The sequence below is a fragment of the Hemicordylus capensis genome, chromosome 4 (genome assembly GCF_027244095.1).
Source record: "Hemicordylus capensis ecotype Gifberg chromosome 4, rHemCap1.1.pri, whole genome shotgun sequence".
Classification (NCBI taxonomy): Eukaryota; Metazoa; Chordata; class Lepidosauria; order Squamata; family Cordylidae; genus Hemicordylus; species Hemicordylus capensis.
This window is the reverse complement of record NC_069660.1, coordinates 264,170,857-264,192,382: the sequence shown is the minus strand read 5'-3', so window position 1 is coordinate 264,192,382 and position 21,526 is coordinate 264,170,857. Positions and strand designations below refer to the sequence as shown.

Here is a 21,526-nt window from a genome sequence, read left to right as displayed (position 1 = left end):
TTTGAGAGGAGAGCCAGTCTTATGGTAGCAAGTATGAATTGCCCCCTTTGCTAAGCAGGGACTGCCCTGGTTTGCATTTGAATGAGAGACTACATGTGTGAGCACCGCAGGATATTCCCTTTAGGGGATAGGATGGCTCTGGGAAGAGCATCTGCATGCTTGCATGCAGAAAGTTCTAAGTTCTCTCCCAGACATCTCCAAGAGAGGGCTGAGACTCCGCCTCTAACCTTAGAAAAGCTGTTGCCAGTCAGCGTAGGCAACACTGTGCTAGATGGACCAATGGTCTGACTTGGCATAAGGCAGCTTCCTATGTTCCTGAACTCTTCCCTTACCGACCTTGAATATAGTTTCTACCTTCACACCCCATGCAGGGGAACCCGTGGTTCAGTCCACAGGGGTCATTTACGCAGTTGCCAGATGTATCCTAGGAGATGGCCTTCCGCAGAACCCCGTGCGCTCGGCAGCCAATGGAATTCTCACAGGGTACAGGGCTTTGGCTGGAGGGTGTCCCCCCCCCCCGCTTACCCACAATGCTTCCCTCATTATGTCCAGCGCGAGAGAGACTCCGCCGCCCTGTCCCTTCAGGGCAGGTATGGGAGGAGCGAAGGCAGTGTGGCTGGGGCAAGGTGCAGGCGGGCTTTTGTTTCCTGGCCAGGCGGCTTACGGGTTGCTTGTCATGGGGAGGTGTGGGACAACTTTGGCCGAAGAGTGTTTTTGGCAGCGAGCGGGGCAGCTAGTCTGGCTGTTCCAGTTGCTTCTCTTTTCATGTGGATTGTGTAACGCGGGAGCGGGAGGAGCCCCAGCTTCTCTGCCCTTATCCAGCCTCGCCGGGTCAGGTTCTCTTCTTCACTGGGACCCGCGGCAGCGACGCGATGAGTCAAGAGGAGCCGCGCGCCCCGCTGCAGAACTTTAACGGGCTGCCGGACGACTCGCCCCTGGTGAAAGCTGCCGTGTCCGAACTCCGGAGCAAAGCTGAGCAGGAGAAGCTGCAGCCCTGGCCCCTCGCCCTGTCCGACGCCTTCCTGGTCCGCTTCTTGCGAGCTCGAGACTTCGACCACGATTTGGCGTGGAAGGTACGCGGCGCGCGCCCGTCGGTCTAAGGGCATCCTTCTGGCCCCGGGCGAGCGGCGGAGCCTCCAAGCTGAAGCGCAGCGGGTGGGGACTGGGAGTCCACGGGCTCGCCTTGCTGACGATGCTGTTGCTTTAGCTTGCCTAAAAACTATTCTGGACTCCCGAGTGGGGCGGGGAGGGTTGGCGCCTATGGGAGTTTCTCTCCCGGGGCGAATAGTAGCCAAGAGGCGAGGGAGGCATCTTGGACTGGGACGGCTGCAAGAGCAAAGGGTTAAAGCTGCGCTCTCTCACACAGCTTCATGATCGGTGATCGATCCTGATCTGCCGTGCGTGGTACTGGGGAAAATAAAATAAAAACAAGTATGTCAGCCCTAACTTAATGCAACAGGTAGTTGACACAGGGAGTCCTCCTAGTAACCACGGATGAGACGCCGCGGAACTTCCTCAGCCTTGGCGGAGTTCCTCCGCAGTGCCATATTCTGCCCCAGTGGGAGGACAGTGATTGTGTCTCAAAAGAAGAAGAGAGGGAGAGAGAGAACAGAGGGAATCTCTTTCCTACGGATTCCAAAGTTCCGTATGGCGCAGTCCTCATAAAGTACTTGCCACAGTGGAGCTGTGTGTCTCCACACAGAAAAGCTTCTTTTAATTCAGCTGGAGTTGCTGAGTTGCGGAGCACATGCACAGGGAGAACAATATTCTCTGCTCTCCTCCTCTGCCTCTGTAAATGCTCTTTGCCTTCCATAAACATGTCCAAAGTGCTACGTGACCCACAGGGACATATTTTTAGAAGCCAAAGAGCACTTACAAGTGGTCGGGAGAGCAGCGAAATTTGCCCCCTTTCCCACACGCACACTCTGCCTGAGTTAAGAGCAGCCTCTCTGAACAGTAGCTGCATTCCGCCCTCCACCCCATCACTGCCCTGGATATGAATGATGGAGGCAGGCATGCCCACAGTATCATGAAATTAATCAGTCATAGTTTGACATGTGTAGTGCCTATTATGTTTGATGTAATTACAATCCATAGAATATTTGTTAATCTCTCACTGCAGATTGGTCTTCTGAAAAATGGACAATGCTAATAGTCAAAATCTGCATGGTTAAAAATACATAAAGGCTGAAAGGTTCCATGTTACCACAAAAATATTAAGTCTGACATTATCTAAAGACAAAATGTATGTACAGCATCAAATACGTGATGTTATGTACAACATCAAATAGTACAAACAAATACATCATATAAAGCATGCTGACTTGGTTATTTTGCCCTATCTTTCTTGCATTTAAAGTATATGGCCACATAATACATTCCAGAAACAAGGAAGCACAGAATTACAGTGCTAAGCATGATCACACTTTCTTAACTATAGACTGCTGCATCTACTTTCAGCCTATATGTGATCTTCCCAGAGGCATCTGGTGGGCCACTGTGTGACAGCATAGTGTAGTGGTTAGAGTGTTGGACTAGGACTGAGAAGACCCAAGTTCGAATCCCCATTCAACCATGAAACTCACTGGGTGACTCTGGGCCAGTCATGTATCTCTAAGCCTAACCTACCTCACAGGGTTGTTGTGAGGATAAAAAGAACCATGTACACCGCTCTGAACTCCTCGGAGGAAGAGCGGGATATAAATGTAGATAGATAGATAGATAAATAGGATGCTGGTCTAGATAGGCCTTGGACCTGATCCAGCAGATCTGTTCTTATGTTCTTAGGTACTTTGGACCACAATGTCATATTATGTGTAATATATTATAGGAGTGAATCCACCTTATTTTTATTACTAGAACTCTGAGATCAACTAATCAGAGCCAAGTGCAAACAGTGGCTCAGTGGAGTAGACATACACTTGGAAATTGCCTCTGACCAAAGGAATTTGGTCAGGAATTTGTTTTAGTAGCCAAACAGCTGACAAACCTTTCACACAAAAACCTACTCCTTGCCCCTGTTTTGTTTTGTTTTAATTTATAGAGGGAGGAAATTCATGTTTGCTAATGCTATTGTTAGCCAGTTGGGAGTCTGGAAGCCTCACCACTCTATGCAAATACACAAAAGATCTACCAGGAGATCCCAATCTACTTCCATATATCAGTCTGGATCCTGAAATAATCACATGTCTTTATTTCAGGATACTTTTTAGGGGGCAAACCTTACTATGTGGTGGTCTGTCCATTTTGCTTAATTCTTTCTAGCTTTTGTGTGTGTGTGTTGTCATGGCATTGCCTTTCTCAATGTGGTAAGGTGCACTACAGAGGGAAACAAACATATATAAACTGTGAGCAGTCACTCACAATTAATTAAATCTTTTGAAGCAGAGATTAAATAAGATACTAATACTTGCAGTACCTCTGATCTCTTGCAATGAAAGAAAGGGAGTGCCACTTTAGTATGTTGCAACAAAAACAACAAAGAATTCAATGAGTCCTTGAAGGCTAACTCGTTTATTCTAGCAAAAGCTTTTCTGGATTACAAGTCTACGTTCATCTGATGACATGGACTGCAGGCCATGAAAATTTATGCTATAATAAATTTTGTTAGTCTTTAAGATACCACAGAACTCCTTATTGAATTCAAAGAACCAAGACAGATAAGGATCCAACTAGACATTATAAATAACATGGGGCTACTACCACCCTATGCCTCTTCCCCCTTTCTTCCTCGTAATGCAGTGCATTACAATCTATATATTTATTTTTCCTAGGCGTACCCGCTCCTTATCCCATGTGTGGCAGCTCTCGCGATAGTTCGTGAGCAGCTGCCAGATTAGCAACAAGGACCGGGAGAAAATGGCTTCTGGGATGAGGAGGCAGCGGGCTGGGCCGGCCACCGGGAACAGGCGGTGGGCAGGAGAAGGAGATGGGCCGGCTTGAAAGCCGGCCAGAAACCACGGCCAGGCAGGGGGAAGAAGCAGGCCAGGCAGGCCCGCAGAGGCGCAGATGCTCTGTGCGCAGCCCAGCTAGTTTTATTTAATTTTTGGTGTTTTATGGTTTTTATTGTTTAACTGATTTTAAGGTTTTAAATGTACGATTTTTAAATGGAGTTTTATTGTATTTTAACTTCTGTAAACTGCCTTAAGATGTTTTATGAAAGGCAGTATAAAAATTGAACAAACAAACAAACAAGTAACTCGGTGTCATTGTGCTGTTTGTTGCCCTATCTCTGCCTCATGCCATTGACTGCTGCTGTAGATGGGAGGTCATGGCAGTGCACAGCACAATGCTGGTCACAAGGTGTTGTGTTTAGCCAGATGATACAAGAGAGGGGGAACTGAAGTGGAGTAGTGGAAATCCCATGTCTCTTGTAACAGACCTTACTACAAGCGATGTGCATCGTTGTGCAGCTGCAGTTATTTGATGGATGCAGAGAATACCTGCTATTAAATTAAAAGGCAAACTTGCCAGTATTATTCAGAATGTATTTCATTCATACTGATGTGTGTATGCAAACAAAGCAATACATTTGGTCTCCAGTCTAACTCCTCACTGGACCTCAACTGCTCACTGGACTTCAGCTCCTCACTGGACCTCCTCAATGGGCATTAGCATTTTTGTTGCAATAGATGTGATAGAAAATCTGTTATGACTATCACATCCATTGTCCAGCGGCTTTACTCTGTATACTTGAGAAATTACACATATGGGGGGAAAACAGCAACGTTAATGTAATCTGGGAAGACAACATACATATTTCCGATGCTTTACAACTGTGCATTGTGTTATTATAAAATAGAGAAACACAAGAGAACACCTTTATTTTGAATCAATGTGTGAAATTCAGAGCTCCTCACTTCATTGTGTCCTGTGACCTGCACACAGCTTCTCTTGCTCCTTAATCACGTTTTAAATTTTTTTATCTCATAACACTGTATTGATGTTCTCCAGCATTTGATGATTTACTCTTCCTCTTGAGCAGCTAAGGCCACAGATAGCTCAACTGGTGGGTGGGAGGGCTTGCAGATGGGACGCAGGCGTGCACGCGCGCGCGCACACACACACACACACACACTCTACAGCAGGGGTGGACAAACTTGGTCCTCCAGCTGTTGTTGAACTACAATCCCATCTTCCACATCTACAATAATTTGTTGCTGGGGATGTTGGGAGTTGTAATCCAAAAACAGCTGGAGGACCAAGTTAGCCCACCCCTGTACTACAGGTGCTATTCTCACAGCATCTCATAACTGCACAGGATAAAGCAGTGCTCTGCTGTTGGTGACCATCTTCCAGCAGTTACAGGGTAGCCAAGGAGTGTTCTGCTCTTTGGAAGGTCCCTGACTTTGACAAGAAGCCTGAGTATTGTTTGTTTCTAATAATTTAACAAAAGGGCTGGCCATGGACTTAGGCACCAAATAACAACTGTCTGTTACTGTTACAGAATCCCAGTTCTTCATCATTGAAGCTATGAGTTACACTCTTGGTAACTGTAATATTGCTGGCATATCCTCCCTATAGCAACAAATGTTGTTTCTCTCAGTAGGATGGCATGCCTATTTTTAAGATGAATTCAATGAGGCAGTGTTCCAAGCTCTTTTATTTACTGCTGCATACTCTTGCAGACTGAAAATGGCCCATGGTAATAACTGGACACCTTCCAGTGAATTGTTTTCCTTGTCAGCTGATTTTATGTCTATGAAAATAAACAATTTGTACCAAGCCATTCCTCAGGGAGTCTTTCAGCACAAAAAGTGGGTCTATGCCATATTAGAGTAACACATATTAGTATCCAACATTTCTCTCGGACCTGTCCTCCTGCCCTCTCCTCCTGCTCCTCATTTTTGACCGTGCCGGGGACTGGCTCAATCACAGAGCGGCCATTCAGATACAGCCTCCCCCAAGTGATAAAGGGACAGAATGTCCATGGAAGATGTCCTGATGGATGCGCTCCCTGCATATCCTCTCTCTAATTGCATGGGCTGGTAAGATATTGTCCAAACCAGTCCCCAAACATTGAGCATTGGTGGTATTTATGGCTGTTGGCCACAGGGGCGTACCATCCATTAGGCAAGGGGAGACAGTTGTCTCCCGGCCCACTGCCCCCCAGAGACAAGTCATGCACACCTGTCCCCTGTGGCTGCAGTGGCCACCTGATTGCAGCCAGTCACCTGGGTGGGCGGTGATGGGGGGGGGGACTTCCCTTGCCTTCAAGGCAAGACCTGAGCAGCTGTGCCTGTGCATCCTCTTTCCTGTTCTGGCAAGGGCAGCAGCCACTTGCCTGCTTCGTGTACGCCATGAGCAGCAGGGAGGTATGTATGGGAAGCTAGGCAGCGGCGAGGTCAGCTGACCCGGCCAGTGGCATTGCAAAAAAGACTAACAAAAACCCTTAAACGAAGGACTTGGAGGAGACAAGGATCAGCTCCAGAGCAAGCAGGGTAGGACTGCTGCTGTGGCGGGCTATTACGTCCTAGTCTCCACACTCCACTGCTCAAGCCACTCTTCCCCTCCGGCATCATTAGTAGCTATTAGCAAACTCTGAAGTTGCAAGAGAAAACTCTCCAGAAATCCTTATCCCATGTAGGATTGGTAGGAGCAAACAGGACTCTTGGAGGAAGTAAATATGGGGCAGTGGGGTGGGAGAAGGGGGGTGTCACAGGAGTAAAATTATTTTAATTGCAATCACTGTAATTTGAGCCATGAGTAATCTTAATTGAGCTAAGAATACCTTGGTCGCTTCCTCCTCTGCAAGTGTTTTCCTGCATCAGAGATTGGGGCAGGGGGAGGGTGGACATGTTAAGCCCTGGAGAAGAGCAATCCAATGGGCTTGTTCCCATGAACGTGATATGTAAAGAAAATATTACATCTGATCCATGGATGTGCAAAGTGCTTTCCTTCCCTCACCATGGCTATCCCCCCCTCCCTGCCAGGTCTGGAATTAAGGGGAGTGCACCCACTTTAAAGGGGTATGATGCAGGCAAAACTCTACCTCCAGACCCTTTAAGAAAAAATGAATCATAACAAGAAAACTGTTGGTACGGATGAACAGTCTTTGTGACCCAACACTCAGTTTCCTACAGTGCTGGCTGGTTGCTTCTGTGGAACTTAAAAGCTGGGCACAAAAGTAATAGCCCGCCCTGGTGTTTGTCTGTAGTGTCTGGCTTTCCAAGGTATACTGCCTCTATACAAGGAGGTTTATTTAGTTTTCAATGCTGATAATAAATTAGGCAGAGGCCTCTCCCAGCCCTACTACATAATTATTAGTATTTTAACTGGAAAGGGTGTTACGCCAAAAAAGCAAAGGATATGTTGCAACATTCCTGAGAACTTGGTTATTTTAAGAGTAGAAAGAGAGAAGTGGGCCATTGCAGAGGGAGCAAAGGAGGGAGGAATTTGGTACGAAGGGTGCCATGGATTGGTGAGAGAGGAGGTTGATTTGAGGACGTTGCTTGACTAAGTGGCAAGAAGAGAAAAATAGCAGGCAGAGCGGAGCAAGGGTTGAGCCTGGAGAACAGAGGGATGGTAGGAAGGGTACCAGGGCTAGGGAGTTTGTTAAGGGTAGTAACAGTAGGGATAAATCTTCAGACTTCATGTAGTTAGAGCTGCAATGTGTCTACAGTCTATGGTTAGTGTTGCACCCTTTTACAGATAGGAAGCAAAGGCTGAGAATTAATTAATTCCCCTGCATGATTCAATAAGGCTTGGCTGGATGAGAATTTCCTGACCACATTAGCTTTATTCCAGGTTTCATCTGTTTGCTATTTTTGCCAGGACCTCTTTATTCTCCTGAAACAATGAAGAGTCTTGTGACACACCTTAAAGACTAACACATAGGTTATAGCACAAGTTTGCATGGAATACAGTCCACATCATTGGGTACATGAAGTATAATCTCAAACAGGTACATATATTATTATTATTATTTTATTTTATTTTATTTTATTTTATTTTATTTTATTTTATTTTATTTTATTTTATTACTACATTTATATCCCGCTCTTCCTCCAAGGAGCCCAGAGTGGTGTACTACATACTTGTGTTTCTCTTTCACAACAACCCTGTGAAGTAGAGAGAGTATGAACTGAGAGAGAAGTGACTGGCCCAGAGTCACCCAGCTAGTTTCATGGCTGAATGGAGATTTGAACTCGGGTCTCCCCGGTCCTAGTCCAGCACTCTAACCACTACATAGTGGAGGGAAGTGAAAATAGTGGAATGGCCTTATTCATTTATTGCTTGATTACCAAACAATGCTTTAGGGGCATGTTTGCCATGCAAACAATAACTGCAACCCACCCTCCTGACAGAACAGCTATAATGCAGTTGGTGCCTTCAGATAGCTGGAACTTGCAAGATATGAAGCTCAAGGACTTGAGTTGGGATATGTGCAATTATTAAAGTTCTTCATTGATACTGTTGTATTAGTTGGTTCTGCTGCTATTTACACCTTGTAACTGTAGCTGGGATAGTTAGCAGAGACATGGGGCCAGGAGAAGGAGAGGAAAGCAGCGAGGGGCCCATTTTAAAATCTCGCCTCCAGGCCCACGCTAACCTTGGTACACCCCTGGAACTTGGCCAGTTTAGTTAAATGGAACTCAGGGGATGGAGCCGATCTGGGAAGAGCAGAAGGTTTCAAGTTCCCTCCCTGGCTTCTCCAAGATAGGACAAGATTTATTTATTTATTTATAGGACAAGATTTTTTTATTGAACCAACAAACTACCAAAGCATACAGTACGTTGCCAAAGCACAATTATATACAAAGTGGTTGTTTGTACATGATATATCTACAAAGATTTACACACAAGGATTTGGAAACCCACAAGGTTATGGAGTATATGCAAGTAGTACTGTAACTCAGGGGTGGGGGATTTCAAGGCACATCAGGTAATCGTGGGGGGGCTGGTTACGTCCGACGTCCATTTCCACAATTTGTCCCATTGCTGTTTAGAAGAGATACTCTTGTCTTTTTGCACATAACCATACAAACTTTTCCAGAAGAGATTTACTGTCTCATCTGTGTGAACCTCTTGGTCGCGTCTTCCCTCCCTGTTCCTATGCAGGAGCATTGCATAAATGACATACAGGTTTACTAACCTGATTACGAGAAGGGGAACGTTCCAATTCCCTAGTATGAGGGCACCCGTTCCGTCCCGTTTCCTTGAAGGTTTCTTTTTGGGACCTCGAAAGGAGCTTCTATCGCTCAAACCCGAGGTTAGTTCTTCCCAAGTCTGTTTTTCCAAATCAGGCCACTCTAACAGCTTGCTTACTCCCTGCCACACTGTTTTGGCTACCACACACTCTTTTAAGAAATGTGAGTGGGTTTCCCTGAATGTTTTACCTAGATAGGGCTGAGAGAGATTCTTGCCTGCAACCTTGGAGAAGCCGCTGTCAGTCTGTGAAGACAATACTGAGCTAGATGGACCAGGGGTCTGACTCAGTATATGGTAGCTTCCTATGTTCCTATGAACTTCTATAGTTTTAATAACCAGATACCAAGAGTTGCTATGCCAACAGAAATAGCAATAACCTTATACCCCACTGGTGAGTTTGCTGTAGATTTCCAATTGTCCATTTTTGCCATGGTACTAAACTAGATGTATTTTTTGTCTGGTTCAGAAATTCATCTGTGTGGTGTGGGGAGGAAACCAGCCTTCCATCTTAAATGTTTGAGTGTGCTCTTGTGAGAGAAATGGTAAAGAGGCACATTTATTTATTTATTTATTTATTTATTTGATTTCTATACCGCCCTTCCAAAACGGGCACATATTGTCAGTCCCTGCTATTTGTATGCATACAGTCTTTGTGTGTGGAAAAGCATATTGAGGCTTTTCCATGCAGGCCCCAAAGACAAGGCAAACGAGGAAGGGTGACCATTCTAAGCAAGATATACAGTTGTGGGATTCCAGCAATATGTAGTCAATGTTGGCCCAGTGTGATGCAGAGCTCTTGATTAAGGAGCTCAGTGCAGCATAAATATAAGGAAATGATATTTTCATTTTTATTTATTTTTACACTTACGTCCCGCTCTTCCTCTGAGGATCTCAGAGTGGTGTACATGGTTATTTTTATCCTCACAACAACTCTGTGAGGTAGGTTAGGCTGAGAGATACATGACCGGAGAGTTTCATGGTTGAATGGGGATTCGAACTCGGGTCTTCCCAGTCCTAGTCCAACACTCTAACCACTACTCTATGCTGGCTTCTGTGATTATCTGTACTGAACATTAGGCCACAGTATTAGGCCTTCCTCCATTTAAATCCATTTATTTTATCTTATTGGACAGAGGGAAATAATGATGAAAAGCTATAATGTATTTAATAATTACACACTTACAATCTCAAGTAAAGGGCAGGGTAAGAATTCACTACTAAGCTTGCTGAATGCAAACAGATGTTGAAGGCTTGATTCTCCCTCACCCCCAGCCCCCACAAGTAATTCCTGTTGGAAGTCTGTTTCAAGCTGACTGAAATGGGAGTTTCAGATGAGAAGCACAGGAACCACTAAAATTATAAATTATCTATTTAGCATTGACTAGCTGACACTGCTGCTTTGAGTAATGTGTCCATAATGGCTTCCTTATTGCAAATGCCCACAACTCATACAGTCAGTGCAAATCTGTGTTTTCCACTGTAAAGCAAAATTCAGTGCATGCAGTTTTGTCTGCGAACTAGGTGGAAAGTTCATCCCAGTAATGCAGAAGATGACAACCTCTGAGCAGTTACAGTTTGGATTCATGGTCATTCACTACCTAGATGCTGGATGGCATTTTGCAAAGAAAATTATATAGAGAAGAAAAACTTTAAATGATATTCCTTTTATAAAAAAGATCCATGCCAGAATCAATGCCTATACTTCAGTTAGGTGCTATCCCTTCAGTTCATGCACCTTCATAAAAGATAATCAGTGTTAATTCCAAGTGAAAATACTATATTAATGTCCAATATCAACATGCTTTTACTTTTACATAGGAAATGTAAGCATTAAAATCCCATTAGAAAGTGCTGGGCATGAACACCAAATAAGTTCTTGGGGTCAAACTAGACATGTAGCAAATCACAATTAACTGCATGTCTAGTTTGACCCTAAGAATTTATTTTATTTATTTTGACATTTATATCCTGCTCTAAATAAATGTTCAGCTCTTTCCAAATGGAGTTTTAAACAAGTACGAGGCATGCATAATTTTGGAAGTGCCTCTTTTTAAAATTAAAAAAAGGGGTGAGGTGGGGGAATTCAGATCAAGATCACAGCATATGCAGAAGAAGGACTCTTCTCTCAGCCCTGCTTTGCCACTGAAAATAACACACCCACACACCCCACACACCTGCTATTTGTCCTCAGGCAAATAGTAGTTTGAGGAGGCAGATTTTTGGTGAGTAAACAGCTCCTGGGAGAAAAGATTAACTCTTTCCCCCATGCACCACAGTTCTAATGTGAATCTGTCCCCCAACCCCTGCAGGTGCTTTTAGTTTAAAAGTTGTGTGTGTGTAGTGGGGGAGCACTTTGGGAATTAAACATGCCTCTTTAAAAACACAGTGAGCTGCATGTCTACTATAGGTAAAGTGTGCCATCGGGTTGGTGTTGACTCTGGGCGATCACAGAGCCCTGTGGTTTTCTTTAATAGAATACAGGAGGCGTTTACTATTGCCTCCTCCCGTGCAGTATGAGATGATGCCTTTCAGCATCTTCCTGTATCGCCGCTGCCTGATAGAAGTGTTTCCCATAGTCTGGGAAACATAGTCTGGGAAACATAGTCTGGGAAACATAGTCTGGGAAACATACCAGCAGGGATTCAAACTGGCAACCTCACGCTTGCTAAGCAAGTCATGACCTGAGAAATCCTGTCTTGGGGTTGCAAAGGTTTTTTGTGCCATTTGCAGCTGAAATTTGTACGAGTTGATAGAAATTCTTGTTTACCTTTTGGTATTTTTCTTTTTTCACACACACACAAAGTACCTTATTTAAAAAGGTACACACTCTTGCCTGTTTATCTAGATCAGGGTTAGCATTGGGCTGGGGATGAAGGAAGTTGTCGTTCAGCAACATCTGGCAGACTGCAAGTTGGGAAACCCTGATCTTGTGCTGACTGTTCAATGAGGCGGGTCTCACGATCAAGGGCTTCGCTCGCTTTCCCCACACACAAGCAGTCAGTCTGCTCCGGGCGGCCGAACCAGTTGCCCACATGACTGCCAGCTCCATTACGGAGCCAGCGGGGGCTGGGGGGATTGGGGGCTGTGCAGCCCCTGGATGTTCCAGCATGCCCTGCGTGAGTGCACAGGGCGTGCTCGAGAGACCCCCGAGCCGGGAGGGTGCTTTTGAGCCTCCAAGTTGGGGGTCTACTTGTGAGTTGCCGCAGCACGGCAACACACGATTAGAAAAACTGGGTTTGCAGAGCACTTGCTCTGCAAACTCCACAAACCCGGAGCACTTGCTCCGCAAACCTGGTTTAAGAGCAGGGCTAATTAAGTGGGTGGCCTGCTGAAGTACCACTGGGCTCGCAGCTGAGCCCGGTGGTTCTCACAATGGGAGAAATCAGGCTAGCCTTGGCAAGCCTGATTTTCTCCCATTGTGTGAATAGCCTCAATGTTTTTGGCCATTAAAATGTTTCTACTTTTCTACTGTTTTTGTCACTGTGCTGGTATAATTATTGCCTTAACATCTTGTTAAAAATTTTTAAGGAGAAGGTAAATTTGGCCTTTTCATGATCCCAGAGCCCTGCTAACTTCATGATTCTGTCCCAGGACTTATGACATGTCTAAATGGTAAACTGTGTCAACTGTTATGGAGTGCATGGATAGAATTGTGCAGATTTAACATTGATTGCAAAGGGAAAGTCCACAATTAAAAGAAATATGCAAATTATTGTTTTGGAAAGGTTAAAAACAAAATTGAAAGGAAAATGCTACATTGATTTCTGACATTTACGCACCCTAAGGCTATCTATCAAAGATAAACTATCAACAACTATTAGCTGTTACCCCTTCCGGTTGCCCTGCCAGCTCTTTGACCTTGGAGAGCAGTGCCAACCTCCCAGAAACTCTCACCTTGCTCCTCTGTAATGCCAGATCTGTCCAGAATAAGTCAGAAACCATCCATGATTTGATTCTGGATAAAGGGGCAGACCTAGAATGTATTACAAAGACTTGGTTGGGGGAGGCTAGTGGCCCAGTCTGTTCCCAGCTTCTTCCTCGAGGGTACTCTGTTGAGGAGCAGGTGTGGAGACGTGGGTGGGGAGATGGAGTGGCTGTCGTCTATAAGAATAACCTTTCTCTGACCAGGATCCCTGTGGAATGTCTGACCATATTGAAAGTGTATGCCTAAGTTTGGGAACCAGGGATAGACTGGGACTTCTCTTGGTGTACCGATCGCCCCACTGCCCAATGGAGTCCCTAACTGAGCTGACAGATTTGGTCTCGGGTTTGGCATTGGAGTCTCCCAGGCTTGTGGTGCTGGGGGACTTCAGTGTTCACTTTGGGACCAATTTGTCTGGGGTGACTCAGGAGTTCATAGTGGCCATGGCAACTATGGGCCTATCCCAAAGGGTCTCGGGACCAGCGCACATTGCAGGTCACACGCTTGATCTGGTCTTTCACTCTGATCCAAGTGGTGTTCCGTGGGTGGGGACTCCTGTGATTTCCCCATTGTCATGCATAGACCACCATCTGGTCAAGGCTGGACACACAGTCACACCCCACCTCTGCAAGGGTGAGGGACCCATTAGAATGGACTGTCCGAGAAGGTTATTGGATCCAATAGGGTTCTAAGAAGCCTTGGAGGGATTTAGTGTTGGCGCTGCCGGTGATCCTGTTGATGCCCTCATGGAGAACTGGAACAGCAAGCTCACCAGGGTAGTAGACATGATCGCACGAAAGCGTCCTCTCCGGCCCACTTCAAAATTGCCCCTTGGTATAAGGAAGAACTACGGGAGCTGAAGCGGCGACGTAGAAGGAGTGCAAGTGGAGGAAGACCCGACTTGAATCCAACAGATTACAACATAGAACACATTTGAAGATCTATGCTCTGGCAATACGGGCGGCAAAGAAGTGATTCTTTTCAGCCCACATTGCATCCACAAGTTCACGTCCAGTGGAGTTGTCCAGGGTCGTGAGAGTGCTAGTGAGTGCCCCTCTTCCCTTGAATCAGAATTTGGAACTATCTATTACCTGCTGTGACATGTTTAATTGTTTCTTTGTGGATAAAATCTCTCATATTTGAGCCGACTTGGATTTAGATCCCACAATTACTGCAGTGTCTGAATTGGAGGTGTCCAATGACTCCTCTTATGTGGAAGGCCTAGTAGAGATCATAAATGCTTCTCTGCCTGATGGATGATCTCCAACTGGGAACTGACAGACGAAGTGTGACTCTCTTGGTCTTTTTGGACCTCTCAGCGGCTTTTGATACTATTGACCATAGTATCCTTCTGGAACATCTGGGGGGGTTGGGGGTGGGAGGCACTGCTTTGCAGTGGCTCCAAACTTACCTCTTGGGCGGATTCCAGATAGTGTCTCTCGGGGACTGTTCTTCAAAAACTGAACTTCGGTATGGTGTCCCTCAGGGCTCCGTATTGTCTCCGATGTTCTTTAACATCTACATGAAACTGCTGAGAGAGATCATCAGGAGATTTGGTGCAGGGTGTTATCAGTATGCTGATGACACCCAAATCTATTTCTCTGTGTCAACATCTTCAGGAGAAAGCATAACCTCCCTAAATGCCTGCCTGGAGGCAGTGATGGGCTGGATGAGAGGTAACAAGTTGAAACTGAATCCAGATAAGACGGAGCTACTTATTGTGCGGGTTCGGAACTCGGGAGATGATTTTGATCTGCCTGTTTTGGATGGGGTCGCACTTCCCCAGAAGGAGCAGGTATGCAGTCTGGGGGTGCTTCTGGACACAAAACTCTCCCTAGTGTCCCAGGTTGAGGCAGTGGCCAGAGGTGCCTTTTATCAGCTTCGACTGATATGCCATCTGTGTCCATTTCTTGAGATAAATGACCTCAGAACAGTAGTACATCTGCTGGTCACCTCCAGACTTGACTATTGCAGTGCGCTCTATGTGGGGCTGCCTTTGTACATAATCCGGAAACCGCAGTTAGTCCAGAATGCAGCAGCCAGGTTGGTCTCTGGGTCATCTTGGAGAGACCATATCACTCCTATCTTAAAAGATCTACACTGGCTGCCTATAAGTTTCCAGGCAAAGTACAAGGTTTTGGTTATAACCTATAAAGCCCTAAACAGCTTGGGCCCTGGGTATTTAAGAGAACGTCTTCTTTGCTATGAACCCCACTGCCCATTGAGATCATCTGGAGAGGTTTGTCTGCAGTTGCCACCGGCCGTCTGGTGGCTACTCAGGGACAGGCCTTCTCCATTGTGCCCCGAGGCTTTGGAACACACAGCCTGCTGAAATAAGAGCCTCCCCATCTCTTACAACTTTTAAAAGGGCAGTCAAGAAGCATTTTTTCACCCAGGCTTTTAATTAGACATTGTTTTAACTGTGTTTTAATAGTTTTAACTTTTAAATTTTAATTGTGGAAAGGTTTTAATCTTTTTATTGGTTGTTTTTATTCTCTTGTAAACCACCCAGAGAACTTGCATTTTGGGTGGTATAGAAATGTGTTAAATGAATAAATGAATAAATAAACAAATAATAAATTATAAATGTTATAATTTATAAAGGAGCCCCTGGTGGCGCAGTGGTAAAACTGCCGCCCTGTAACCAGAAGGTTATAAGTTCATTCCTGACCAGGGGCTCAAGGTTGACTCAGCCTTCCATCCTTCCGAGGTCGGTAAAATGAGTACCCAGAATGTTGGGGGCAATATGCTAAATCATTGTAAACCGCTTAGAGAGCTCCGGCTATAGAGCGGTATATAAATGTAAGTGCTATTGCTAAATGTTAGAGAGAATGTAGAAATCAAAAACTATCTCAGTGGCTTTTAAAGTAAAACTGCTGTATTTTTCAATGAAAACAAAACCTTGATTAATTTATTTTGCTTTTTTGATCTTCACAGTAACATATTTATTTGCTATGCACAGCATATTTAGCTACTTTGCACAGCCAGTTTTGGGTGTTATCAAAACTGATCTGTGGTCTGGAATGACTGCCCAAGGCAATCCATTATACGTTAATCATAAGAATATATCTGATATATTCAGTTATCAGCAAATGAGCCTTTGAGGAACTCTGTTCTTGTCTAGTAGGCAATGGGCATGAATGAATTTGGTAATGAGCCAAAGTGCTCAATGAGCCTGTTCTCACGCACATGAAAAACCAGGCTAAGGAAGCCCAGCCTGGTTTCGTCTGTGTGTGAGGGAGCCACTCGGCTTCTGGAGTCGTGGTGGCAAAACTGCTTAGAGAGCCAAGCCCATCTTCAAAATGAGGTTAAGAAAGCAAGCATGCCCTTGACTTTGTTTTTTTCTATCATCTGCCAGACATGGCTGCTTGCAGCCGGAGCTTGGAGACTGCAGGGTTCCCTGCCAGCGCCTGGAGAATTCCCATAATGCACTGTGCACTTGCATGGTGCATTATAGGCATTCCAAGGGCGTAAAGTAAAGTGTGCCGTCGAGTCGGTGTTGACTCCTGGTGCCCACAGAGCCCTGTGGTTGTCTTTGGTAGAATACAGGAGGGGTTTACCATTGCCTCCTCCCACACAGTATGAGATGATACCTTTCAGCATCTTCCTATATTGCTGCTGCCCAATAGAGGAGTTTCCCAGAGTCTGGGAAACATACCAGTGGGGATTCGAACTGGCAACCTCATGCTTGGTATTCAAGCCATTTCCCCATTGCACCCAAACTCTCTGCTGCCATCAGCAGCAGAGGATAGTCTGGGTGCACAATTCACACACCCAGCGAAGAGGAATGGATTGTCTGCGGGGGAGGTAAGCTTTTAAAGGCTTCCTCCCCTCGCCCCTCCGAGCCCTTTCTCATGATCATGAGAACAGGTTCATTGTCTAGATTTTCAAGAAGGTTAATTTTATTGTGGTAAACATTTTAATCAACTTGGAAAAGGAGTATTCAACAGAAATTGTATGACAGCTTTATTCACCCGCAACAGTCTTGGAATGAATTACAGAAATTTCTGTCTTCACCGCAGCGTGTAACTTATTAATTAACTTATGAACACAATATTCCCTTTAAATACATGCAAACGGTATTTGTGTAGCATACTCCATCCCAGCTCTGGTTGGGTAATAGCTATCTACTTCTGCATACTGCCTTGCCTCTCCCAAACATCCATTCAAAAATTATCCTTCTTGTTTTCTGTAGAGCAAAGCCAAGCTCTTTTATGACTGTTGCAAAATAAATTACTTGATAGTCTTGCTGTGAATTATTTACATTTGCATGTTATTTCTTTTCCCAGCTGTTGAAGAACTATACCAAGTGCAGAACTGAATGGCCAGAATTAAATGCAGATCTACGACCTTATTCTGTTGTCAACCTGCTGCATGCTGGTTACCATGGAGTTCTGAGAGAGAGAGATCCAAGTGGCAGTAAAGTTATCATTTACAGAGTTGGTAAGTATTTTTTTTTAATAGCTTAATTTTGTTTCCAACTGTGTTTTTTAATCCAGGTTTCATAATTCCATACCAACAGCTGAGAAATGAGTGGCCGTCATTAATCAATAGTACTACTCAGGAGTTACTCTAATGGTCTGCTAAATTTCAATAGGACTTCATCTGGTAAACTGAGTCAGGATGTCAGCCATGCTTTTCTGGCAAATATTTTCAAAAGTCTGTCAGAGTGTAACTACTGACTCCTCATTTAGGCAAGATATTGGCCACATAAGAGAAGTCCAAGAGTTCAGGGTTGTTGATTTTTTACTGAAAACACAGTTCCTGTTCTCATGCCAAGTAGCTCTGATCCTTAAGAAAACTGATTGTGGTGGATGAATAACCAAAACCAAACAAGCCCCACATTTTCAGTTAAACTAGTTCAAAAATTCCCAAAGAAGTTACTTTGGCCTTTTTATCAGGAAAATGTTAGCATGTTAGGAAAGTTTCCCCAGCCATCCAAAGGATATCAAAGTGGCTTTCTGAAGGCTGGATCTGGAGGAGACCATTGATAGTTTCATCTCAGCAAGGTATGCAGCTAAAGTACTGGCCATGTCTAAAAGCTGAAAGGGACAGACCTGGTTTGCAGAGAGAAAAAGTTTATTTTATTTGTTTATTTAGAAGTAAATCCCACTGCTCTCAGTGAGACTTACTCCCTAGTAAGTGTGCATAGGATTGCAGCCTAATAGTTTATGAAGGATAGGGCATGTATTGCAAATTACATCATTTTGAAATGCATGTTTTCATTATATATGCCCTTCTGTTTTTAATTCAGCTCGATGGGATCCAAAGCTGTTTACAGCATTTGAAGTGTTCCGTGTGAGTCTCATGACATCTGAACTTATTGTAAGAGAAATAGACACACAGCGGAATGGAGTCAAAGTTATCTTTGATCTAGAAGGATGGAGATTTGCTCATGCATTTCAGATCTCTCCAACAGTGGCCAAGAGAATAGCTGCTGTGATCATGGTAAATATTGATGCTTAGTTTTAGTTACTTCAAAAGTAGAATGTGGTATGCATAAACTTATGTGTATTGGGTTTTTAATTTTTTTTTTACAAATAAACCATTAATCCAATACTTCCCATAAGGTTTAACACTGCAATTCTTGGGTTTTGGATTTGGTTTGTGGCCTTTAGCAAAGCTGGTGAAAGTCCTTACTAAGACACCTTGGCGAGCACATGTGACACCTTTGCTCTTTCAGCTGCACTGGTTGCCAGTTGAGTCCTGGGTTAGGTTTAAGGTGTTAACTTTAACATTTAAAGCCCTACACGTTATGGGTCCTCCATACCTCCAGAACCACCTTGTTCGATATGTCCCTCGCCGAGTCCTGAGATCGGCCACAAGTAATACCTTGGTGATCCCAGGCCCTAGGGATATTAAACTGCAATCAACAAGAGCCAGAGCCTTCTCAGTGGTGGCCCTGGCTCTGTGGAATGGTCTCCCAGATAATAGCAGAGCTCTCCATGATCTGTTGGCTTTCCATAAGGCATGTAAGACTGAAATGTTCCGGCAGGTGTTCGGTTGCTGAGATAGCTGATCGTAGAGTGATCTTGTAATCCATGGTTACTATGTCATGTGGAATGAGTACTGTATGGGTTTGGGGTTATGGCATTATGTAAGATGTATTTTATAGAATTGTGTTGCTGTATATGTTATTGTTTGTAAGCCGCCCTGAGTCCTATGGGAGTAGGGCGACATATAAATCTAACTAACTAAATTTCTAGTACCAGGCAGAAGTACAGATGTCCAAAAATAATGGCCAACATGATGCTCAGTTTCTGTGGTGTCTAGGAAGTTTGGGGATATTCTATATAATGCAAGAGATTTTCCTTGTAATTCTGGTGCAGTTGAGTCTATTGAACCTGTCCTTCTTAACTGTGTATTTTGTCAGTCAATAAGAAATTCCTTTATAACTCTGCTTTTATGGCTTTCCTCTAGGCATTCAGAGTTATATTATGCCACTTATTTACTTTCTGGAGTTAATCCAGAGATTAATTTTAAAGTGGCTAAATTCTGTGTGGCTGCTTGTAAGATCAGATCTGTTCATTGTGGTTGATTTCCCCCCTCATTCATTAATTCATTCATGATGTGTATTGGTACGGAGCAGCTGCACACTTCATCAAGGCTGCTGCAGATCCATAAGGCATCCCTGACACTGTAGAGAATGCCCGCTCGCCACAGTTGCTTCTGAAAACGGAGAAACTGCAGCATTGCTGCTTTTGCAACCATGTGCTCTCTGCAACATTGGAGCTACCATTCGGGTCTGCAGCAGCCCCAGTGTGTGTGCAGTGGCTCCATATCACTGCTCATCATGTTGGCCAATGAATTCTTCTCCATCCTGATCCACTGTAAGGACATTCTGAAGTATCACAATTTCACAGGCACTACCCTGCCGTTAAAATAATACTAAGTTTATTAACACTTTGCCAAGTGCCCCAAACCTCAATTACTTTGTCAGTAGTCCTTATGACAAGCCAGAAAAGTGGGGCCATGTTGTTACCCTTACATTCCTGCTCTGTGTGCTATACAGAAATACATTTACTTTGTTTCACAAAGAAGTACGGGTGTGCATGGAACCACTCTGGGCAATTTGGTTCGCGTCTGACCCAGATCGAGCTGCCCAGTCTGCGTACTGGTTTAGCCAAACTGACCAGCAGTTGGGTTTGTGCCTAGAACTGGGGTTAAATCAGTTCAACCCCAGTTCTAGTGCTTCTAAAGGGTAATCAGGCAAGGATCCCCCTTTTCAAACACCCTGGGGAACCCTACAGGGTTTCAAAGGGGGAATGGGTGGCTGGGTGGGAGGTTACATTACTTGCCACGGCTGTGGCACAGCCTCTCACAGAGGTCACTCTGATGGCCTCTGTGTTTGCGCAGAGGCCTGAAGCAAGCCCCTGCAGGCTGGAGATGATGGGGATAGCACCAGTGGGGCCGAGGGGAACTGCCGCTGGCCTGCTACCACCACTGAAGAGCTGCATTGCCATGGCAGTGGGTAAGATAACTGCCTGCCCTTAAAAAACACAGGTACTTGTAAAGGGGAATCGTTACCGGATTCCTCTTTATAAGTACTAGAACCGGACAAACTGGGCCGAATGGGTTTGATCTGAACTGGGAATCATATTATGGAACTACTTTTGTAGCTATGAAGTTTTGGCCCTCTGTATTACTGCGAAACTACCTGAAAATCTGACACTTACAGACATACTGCGCAGTGTTGCATGCACCTTGCAATGTAACATTTTCAACATTGTGCAAGAGGGCTGTTTTGTAATTTGCATGAATTGCACAAATGTGGTTGCGCAATTCAGCCATTATTTACAGTTGTTGTCAGTTGTGCAACCAGTAATTTGTGCAGTTTTTTCAGCGTTATGTCTGTACAGCTGCACGAACACGTTGTGCTAACGTGTTTGTGCAGCTGTACAGACATAACTCTGCACAGTGCATGTAACATTGCACAGTAGGCCAGCTGCTTTTTGTAATACCCATTTTCTGTTTCTATGTGTATACATGCCTACACAGCATCCTGAAAATTTTATCAACTACTTTTTTCTTTTTTCCAAGCAAATTGAGCATATTTTAACTCGTTTTTGATAAGTGCAAGCATCAGATAGTACAAAATGTGTGTCTGGCTTTGTTCAGAAAATAGTTCTATTCAAGGTTGTATGTTGAGCGTAGTGACATTCTGCAGCATAGCCATGTGAAAATGGTCATCTTTATATTATGTTTACCATAACATGCATCATGTTTACAACACATTTGTTGTGATTTGCATTTGGCAGGATTCCTTTCCACTAAAAGTTCGTGGCATTCACTTGATTAATGAGCCTTTGTTATTCCACCCTGTCTTTGCTCTAATTAAACCTATCCTCTCTGAAAAAATCAAGAAGCGGGTGAGTGAATGGAAATATTTATTCTATGAACTTCTTTCATTATTATACCAACATATTTTCTTTTATATAAAAAAGACTGTACCAT

At 44.4% G+C, this 21,526-nt stretch overlaps 1 protein-coding gene across 2 annotated transcripts in view; it reads left to right on the top strand.

The window, feature by feature from the left end:
- The first annotated feature begins 692 nt into the window (after positions 1–692).
- TTPA (alpha tocopherol transfer protein) overlaps positions 693–21,526 on the top strand; it is a 38,404-nt gene continuing 17,570 nt past the window's right edge. The window contains exons 1-4 of one of the 2 annotated variants that reach the window (XM_053248541.1): positions 693–1,073; positions 17,362–17,515; positions 18,327–18,520; positions 21,331–21,441. In XM_053248541.1, coding sequence (XP_053104516.1) covers positions 873–1,073; positions 17,362–17,515; positions 18,327–18,520; positions 21,331–21,441 — 660 coding nt within the window. In that variant the 5' untranslated portion in view covers positions 693–872. The remainder of the gene's footprint in view (positions 1,074–17,361; positions 17,516–18,326; positions 18,521–21,330; positions 21,442–21,526) is intronic. The other variant, XM_053248542.1, reaches the window with a different exon arrangement.